The sequence below is a fragment of the Fulmarus glacialis genome, unplaced genomic scaffold (genome assembly GCF_000690835.1).
Source record: "Fulmarus glacialis isolate BGI_N327 unplaced genomic scaffold, ASM69083v1 scaffold25647, whole genome shotgun sequence".
Lineage (NCBI taxonomy): Eukaryota > Metazoa > Chordata > Aves > Procellariiformes > Procellariidae > Fulmarus > Fulmarus glacialis.
The window spans coordinates 39909-48212 of record NW_009224178.1 but is presented as its reverse complement, the minus strand read 5'-3'; the positions used below and the strand labels follow the sequence as shown (position 1 = coordinate 48212).

Sequence of the window (8304 nt, the reverse complement as noted above, 5' to 3'; positions counted from 1 at the left end):
AAGCAGCCAGATGGATTTTGGGAATTTCCTTTCAGCAGAGCCCCACGGTGCCGGCGTGCGCTTGCTCTGGGTGCGCGGACCCAAGGGAGCGTGGCCCCTTCGCCCCGCCGCAGCCTCCTGCTTCCCGACGGGCTCCCTCCCAGAGCCCGGAGCCTGATGTCACCTGTACAGGGGACCAGGTGCCACCGGCCGGGGTCACCACCAGCAGCTTTGGCTGCTCACAGTGTTTCTTCATCCAGGACTGATTTTTCCTTTGATTCCCGTTTGAAGCTAAGGAATAACCAGGCGTGCTGCTTTGTATAAGCCTCTCACCTCCCAGCTTTCTGGACTGCGTAGGTGGTTGAAACGGGGGGTTGGATGCCTATGGTTTGATCAGCAACATCTTCTCAGGTCCGCTTTGGTACCTTTTCCCGGTGCAACAGGAGTTGCCTCCCTTACATGGATCACTCAGGGATGCGTTTTATGGCTGCTTTGTACGTGGGTTTGCTATAACTAAGCACGCAAATGGCTGGTGATGTTTGCAGTCATCACGCAGCTCGTTTTGCGGCGGAGGCTGTTGAAAGCAATCGTCCTTTTTATCCTCACAGAGCCCAAAGCACCAAGGGCTTTGGGGTTGGAAGGAGCAGACCTGCCATAGTCGAAGTCGGCACCTCTCCAGCAAACGGCGGCCAGTACCCATGCCGGGGCAGGGTCTGGCCGTGTTTGATCCTGTAATACTCACCAGCAGTGGTTTATGCCTTTTTGCCTGTTGTGGTAGTCACATTGCTTTCTCCTTTTTTTTTTTTTTGCAGATATTCTACAGAGTGGTAGCAGATATTGAACCAGGAGAGGAGCTCTTACTGTTCATGAAGAGTGAAGATTATTCACATGAAACAATGGCTCCGGACATTCATGGTTAGCCACTTCTTACTGTCTAATCTAATAGAAAGTTTCATTGAAATTAAGCAAAAAATTAGGGAGATTTCTCCTCTGTTGGAATCCTTTTGAAATCTGGGATGGCTTCACTGCAGCCAGGGAGGAGAGCTGGACCGTGGTTGTATTTGTCTATCTTCTGCCCTCCCGTTTCTCTGAAAGCTGTTCAGTGAATAAATTAGTCTAATATTGTCACAGCTCCTTTGGTCCCTTTGAAGGGTGAGTCTGCTCTCAAAAGCGATGCCAACACTGGCATTGGGGGTTCTCTGTTTATTTTTTTCATCACTCCATCGCTCCAACCTGGTCCAACCAGGAGTGTAGCTTCATTCGGTGTTGCATTTGAATATAACTGAATGTTGCTTCATTTGATGTTGCATTTTCTACCTGCTAATCTGGCGAGCTTTAGTTTGCACAGTCGATATTTCTCAGCATTGCATCCCTGCAACTCCTGATGTCGTTCAGGTTTTACCCTCACTTACTCAAACCTCCCTGGCAGAAACGGAGGTCTGCAGATGTAACTGAGGGCAGTAGTAAGGCTTCAGGATTGAAACTCAATTGTTTTGTGGATATTGCAAAAGGAGAACAAGAGACCATGTCCTTATCTCTAGGCTGTGCTGCTCCTGCAGGATCTGTATGGACCCTGATTATAGGTTATTTTTTTGTCGCTTAGCCAAACAACTGTTATTCTGTCATATTGAAAAGAGAAAATCTCAGGTTGTTAATATTGCTGTCACTTGGGAGAACATTTGAGCCATTCTTCCTCCTCACGCTCATTCGTTACTCATCCGACGCACAAATTCTGGTTCTGAAACTCCTGAGCTGTTGCTCAGGTTTGTCCCCCACCTCCAGAAGCTCCTTTTGCTCTGCTGCCCGTTGGGCAGTGGGTTGTACAGCCGCAGCAGGACGAGGTGTAGGACGGCTGCTTGATGCCCATTAGGTTGCAGTTTATGCCAATGCAGGCATTTCACAAAGTCTCAAGGATTCAGGGACTGTACACAGGGGTTTTCCCATGGCTGTGCTTTTTTGTAACTGCCTGCACATTTAGAGCAGTGTCTTTTCTTCTCTTGAGAAAAAGGTGGGGATTATTCGTTCATTGTAATTTGGTTTTGTGTTTGGGTTTTTTTCCGTAGTGGTAACTTTGTTCAGTTATTGCTAACGATGTCCCCCTTTTCAAGCGCAGTATTTTCCATGCCTAGTCCCTATGGTCAAGTAGCTATTGTGTTAATGACACCAGAGGAAATCTCTGCAGTCACGCGCAGGAATACGTCCCACAGGGTCCATTTAGAAGCAGACTCAGCTAAAGTATTGCTCGTGGACAGCGGACAGCAAAGCCCTGTGATGCTTCCTCTGGATCAACTCAGTTGTCAAGTAGCAACCAACTACATACATTTGAGATTTCAGCCAGACTCCTCAGTGCCTTTCTGACTCGGAGCCCCTGGGCATCTATATCTGCAGGGCAGGTAACGCTGGAACCAAACCAGGGCATCTGGCTCCTCGTGTAGACCATCACTAGAAAATCCAGTAGAAAAAAGTATCATGGGATGCTCTTCTCCACGTTTGCTTTTGGGGATTTTCTTCAGCTAATGTATTATTTTGCAGGGATTACTAATTAATGGAATGCAATATTCGCTCCAAAGTGCCACTCTAGTGATCTTCTACACTTGTTTTCAGTAAGAAACACGTTGTGACCGATTTTATGGAATTTAAAGTAAGGCCTCCTGTCTTCATTACCCCAACTTCATGTGTCTCTGGCTTACTTTGAACAGAGTTGGGTGATGCAAAATGACTCTAATGGAAATGAAAAGACTTTTAAAAACTCTATAAACACCCTTTTGGCTGTTTTAGATGCTGATGTTTGTGTCTAAGTCAGTCTCCTTCATTCAGAAAGGCAGAGACTGGCAGCCTCCACTGGATATCCCCTGTAAGACCCTGTATGTCCCCATTTAGGATAGTGTATAAACACACTGACTTTTGTCCTAAGCCGGTATTAGGGATCCCTCTTCGGTCCCAGGCAATTAACAGGTAGTATTGCACTGTCATATATTGTAGAATTAAAGCCTTATTGTAAAGTGTTCTAAGGCATCCCTGTTTCTTTTGAGGTTCTTCTCTTTTTCACTTAATAGCCATTTATTAACCACACTGTCATCGAACTCCTGATGGGATGGTAATTAAAAATGACTGAAAACTGATGCGGTCTCCCTGTGCCCAACCCCTTTGTCTTCCAGAGGAGCGCCAGTATCGCTGCGAGGACTGCGACCAGCTCTTTGAGTCCAAGGCTGAGCTTGTAGACCACCAGAAGTTCCCCTGCAGCACACCTCACTCCGCCTTCTCCATGGTGGAGGAGGACTTCCAGAAAAAGCTCGAGAATGAGAACGACCTTCAGGACGTGCATGAAATCCAGGAGTGTAAAGAGTGTGATCAAGTCTTCCCAGACTTACAAAGGTAGGAGTAGATGCTTAAAACGAGACTGAATGAGGCAAATTCTGTAATGGCTTCAGTCAGGTCATGCAGGGCATCAACCAGGGCAGAATCTGATGCCTTCATCTTCTATACAAACCAAAGATGAAGATGAATAAGACTTCTGTGCCGGTTGATGTTTTATGGCATAGAAAGCAATGGAGCCTCAATAAATCAGAAATTTGGTCCTTGTAGTGGGGTCCTTTGAAGTCCTTGGTGGGGACCTTAAATTAAGAACTGGATCTTCTGATAATCAGCCCTTTAGCTGGCGTGAATTGGGCTGGTTGCAGTGAAATCAGAGGAGTGATTCTAGTTCCGATCAACTGAGGTCTGGGCTCCTTATTTTTAGGTAGAAATAACTTAGAACATCTCCGAGTGGTGTTCACTGGTGTTACCAGTTTTATCTTTGCAAACAAGCCATGCTAGTTAGAGGCAGGTTCTAGATGTTTATATATATATCTGTCTATATGTTAATATATATGTGTCTATATGTTAATATATATTTATAGCCGTACTGTCTTGAAACACTGGGGTTCCTCTTCTTCTTATATCTGTCTGTTTAAACAGATAGACCCGTGTGCATATCTACCTGAAATATGCATAGAATGTAAATAGAAAGTACGACTTTTATATGCTGAAGATCATTTACATATTTCCTGTCACTATAGTTTTTGTGGCTACTTAAAGTACCGTATTGCGGTGCAGATTACGGCAAATTTTGCAAATTACTGAAACGTACTGAGAGTACGCAGGAGCTTCTGCAGCTCACGGATTCACATCTTAATGCTTTCAGGAGCGGGGGGAGGGTTGACCTCAGCCAACATTTGATAGTAATGCTGAGACATCTCAATAGCAAAATCCTGGGCCAGATCCTCCCCTGTGATGAGGCGGTGCATTTCTTAGCAAGCTGGTTTATAGCAGCAGCAGACCTGGGCCAGTATCTCTTGCTTTCAGCCGGAGTCTGTAGCGCAGCTCCCACACTCCCACGGTGTCTTCTTTCCTCTCCATGTTGTGTGGGCACAACTTAAGTGACTATTAACTGCCCTTTTGGGGACAGCAGTGTATTTATTTGCGTTGCTTAATAATCATATGCCCCTTAAATATTGACTTGTCAATTGAGAGTGTTTTGTAGGTTCACATTTTTCATAGAAATCTTTACAAGTCCGTGGTTCAGGGTGTTGGGGTGTCTGTCGGAGGTTAGCACGGGTTTGTGCACGCCCGGGTTAGCCCCTTTGGACAACTGCTCCTGGATGCTTCAGGTGCCGGTTCTGCAAGATGGAGCCCTCTCTCCCAAAACACAGGCGCTCCTTAGCTCCTCTTGACGGAGCGGAGGTGGCTCGGCATCACGCAGGGGGTCTCAGATCAGCGTATCGTATGACCTGATCCTTATGCTTCCGCAAAATTAACGACCCCAAAATTAAAACATGATGTGCCAAACGTTGCTCCCTCTATACTAGGTCAACCTCGCTGAGTGGGAATTTGTGCAGGCAGAAGGTCTCGTTCACCGGCTGATGTTGAGCAGTATGCGGCTCCACGTGTCTAATTTTCAATCTGAGTGATTGATTCGAAAGGGCTGATGTAGGTGGATCGAGTCAAAAGGGTTGCAGCAGCGTGGGCGAGGCAGGAGTCTGGACTGTAACATTTTTCCATGTTGGGAGGTATTCGGTGTTGAAGTTCTTTTCTGCCTGTGAACCAGAGGACGATATCTAACATATGGGAATCATTGAGGAAATGTAAATTTAGCTTAAAATATTAAATATTGAAGAGAAAGGGCAGAAAACAAAGAACGAGTCATCATAAATAGATGGGCAGCACTGTGAGAAAGAGTGAAAAATGAGAGGGAATGCAGTCATTCTCCGAACTCTTGAATTATTGAAAGGCTAATACACCACAAAGACAGTTCACAGCAAAAAAGTACCGAAGTGTGCTATATCCAGATTATATAAAACAAAGGGCCCGAATGAGCCATGCTTGAGGGTGTGCGTAATTAAATGGAGAAAGAGCTGAGCAGGAAGATGGAGATCTGGGGGGACAGGACTGCCCAGCGCTGGTGGCAGATCACGTAGCCGCGGCAGGCATCCAGGAGCTGGTGCCAGACTTGGGGACAAGAGTTTCTCTAGGTCTTACGGCAAATTTGTTTACCAGTGCATGATGGAGAGTCAATTGTTATAGAAGTATTAGGAGGGGAAGCCAGAATTATTTTTTTCCCCCGAAGGAAGGAGACTGAGAGGGGTAGAAGTAAAGAGCATCCGCAGGGTGAAAACATTTCCATTACCTGTGGCTGAGAATGGAGGTTGCTATTTGGGCTGCCCAGCCCAAATGAGACTGTAAACCCAGCAGGTTTTGTCCTCTGATTCAGCAGAGACCAGTGAGAGATTCACGTGAGGAAAGATTGATCTGGTCTGGCATCCCGGGCTAAAAATCCCGGTTTCCAGTGGCTTTTCTGTGAATCCGCTCTTATGTTATATAGTGATTCTTCCTCAAGCTATAGTGTGAGTTACGACTATGTACGTGACCAAGCAATACAGGTGTTTAAAAATATATATTTGCTACAAATGAATAATAAAACAGGAATTCAGAAAATTCAGAGATGCAAATGATTTCGAAGATGTGCAACAGAAATTAGGTGGCGATTGAATACCCTCCTAATAGACTGAATAAACTGAGAAATGAATGAATAAACAGCTACGCAATTGGATGCAGTTAATAATAATCAAGTATAACTTCAATCGTAGTGTACCGTATTTAGAGGCTTCTTATGCTCATCCTGTCCTACTCCAGTGCAGTTATTCCTTGCTGTAAGAAAAATTGACTCCCATCAAAGGAGTGGAGTTATGTCAGGTGGTGGGAGCCAAGGTGTGTTTAGAGGGAGAGTCGTAAGGCAGAAATAATTCAGACTGCAGGGAAGAATTACCAGAGTGAAATACCGAGAGGTGTATGAAATAATCTCCTTAGGGAGCGATGGCAGCAGCATCTCCTGGAGCATTTGCAAGTGGCCTGGCAAAACATGAGAGGATGTGTTATTCTGGTAGGGAGGAGGATGTTCTGCCTCCCGGCTGGGGTGAGCCCGCTACTCAAAGGATTTGGGTCTGTCAGGATTGGGCCTTTGGGGCTTTTTAAAATTTTTTTTGCTGTAATTAGGTGCTCTGCTCTTTCCTCTTCCTACAAACCGCTGATAAACCCACGTGCGTGCACGGGACCTCGCTGAGCCCTGTTTCTCTTTCCACAGCCTGGAGAAGCACATGCTGTCGCACAATGAGGAGAGGGAGTACAAGTGCGACCAGTGCCCTAAAGCTTTTAACTGGAAGTCCAACTTGATACGTCACCAAATGTCGCACGACAGCGGGAAGCACTACGAGTGTGAAAACTGTGCCAAGGTACAGTGAATTTGTAGGCTGCCTGGTGCTTCTCGTGCCGCTGGATGTGCGAGAGCATGGAAGTGGGGATGCCCAGGGCTGGGATGCAGGAGGGTGAAAGGCTTCTGCCCTGCTCCAGATGGTTTCTCAAGGGTTTACACTTCTACTTTATGAAGATGTTATTTTTCTACCCCGCTTTGATTTGGAAATGGGGTCTGAACTGAGCACTGATGCAGGATGCTGAGCACCCCCGAGCTCAGGGCTCGGTGCCTTGCGAGGACTGGTGGGGTGTAAGGGGACCACTGAGGGGCAATAAACCCTGGGGAGATGCAGGGCGGATGGGTTCCCCGGGCTGTGTGCCAGCCGTTGGGACCAGAAACTTCAGGACACTACTGCAATATAAATCAAACTAAGAAATAGCGATGGGCCCCAGCTGCGCTAAGTGAGCGCAACTGGCTCATCTCCAGAGCATCTCTATCACTTCCCAGCACCGGGCTTGCTGTGTAGATCATTTGTATAGGATGGGATGCTCTGCCTTGCTTTTTATCAGATTCCCAAAGCTTGGGCCTTTCGCATGAGGACTTTCTCGTTTTTAAGTAGATTTGCTGCAATAATGGGAATTTTATATTGAGCTGACACTCATACGATGTAACCAAGCCCTGGGTGCTAGGACTGCGTGCGGGATTTCTCACTGTCACGCACTCAGTTGTCGTTATAAAATATTTCTATTGCAGTAATGCTTAGAGGTTTCAAGCAACCACATTTTGACTCGTTTTCTGTGAAGTCCCTGACCTCCAAAGCACAATTTCTGATGGCAGGATCAAATGCATCTGCTGCAGCGGCTGCAAAGGGGTTAACAGATCCACCGAATACTTGGCTGATCCTGGGAAACTGAGGCCCCATCCTGCAGGCTCAGCTCCCATTGATGCCCATAGGCGAGGCTGCGATGCAGCTGCCGTTTTTAATCTTAAATACTCCCAAATCGCTCCAAGGTTTGAATTTTAAGAGACACTTGTAATAACTGGCTTCTTCCACAGTTAAGTTTCTTGGTTAATCAGTACTCATTTCCTAGCAGGTTTTCACGGACCCCAGCAACCTTCAGAGGCATATTCGTTCCCAGCATGTTGGGGCTCGTGCTCACGCTTGTCCAGAGTGCGGCAAAACCTTTGCCACTTCTTCAGGCCTCAAACAGCATAAACACATCCACAGCAGTGTCAAACCTTTTATATGTAAGTCTTCAACTAAACGTCTTTGGTTAAGTGTTATTTCTTTTGGCGAAAAGCAGCGTAATCAGGAAGCAGGAGGTTGTGGTGTTGCTCCCTTTGAATTTCCCGCTGGCTTCGCGGGGGCTGCGAGTTACTAAATGAGTACCGGGTAATTCGTAGTCTGATGCAAAGCACTGTTTTCATACGATTTTCCTTTTCAGGCAGACACTGTATGCTGGATCAATGTACCTGTTGTCCCTGGGATATTTTTCCACGCGTAAATGCAAAGAGCAAGCGGGGAGTGGGATTTAGCGGGAAGGAGCCGTGCCAGCCTCGGCGGCCGCGGCCTCGTTGCTTTTCACCGTGCCCAGCTG

At 46.6% G+C, this 8304-nt stretch overlaps 1 protein-coding gene across 4 annotated transcripts in view; it reads left to right on the top strand.

The window, feature by feature from the left end:
• The first annotated feature begins 794 nt into the window (after positions 1-794).
• MECOM (MDS1 and EVI1 complex locus) overlaps positions 795-8304 on the top strand; it is a 36872-nt gene continuing 29362 nt past the window's right edge. For 2 of the 4 annotated variants that reach the window (XM_009582083.1, XM_009582081.1), the window contains exons 1-4: positions 795-894; positions 3138-3354; positions 6599-6746; positions 7801-7954. In XM_009582083.1, coding sequence (XP_009580378.1) covers positions 846-894; positions 3138-3354; positions 6599-6746; positions 7801-7954 — 568 coding nt within the window. In that variant the 5' untranslated portion in view covers positions 795-845. Of the gene's footprint in view, positions 895-3137; positions 3355-6598; positions 6747-7797; positions 7955-8304 lie in introns of all 4 variants that reach the window. The other 2 variants (XM_009582080.1, XM_009582079.1) reach the window with 2 other exon arrangements.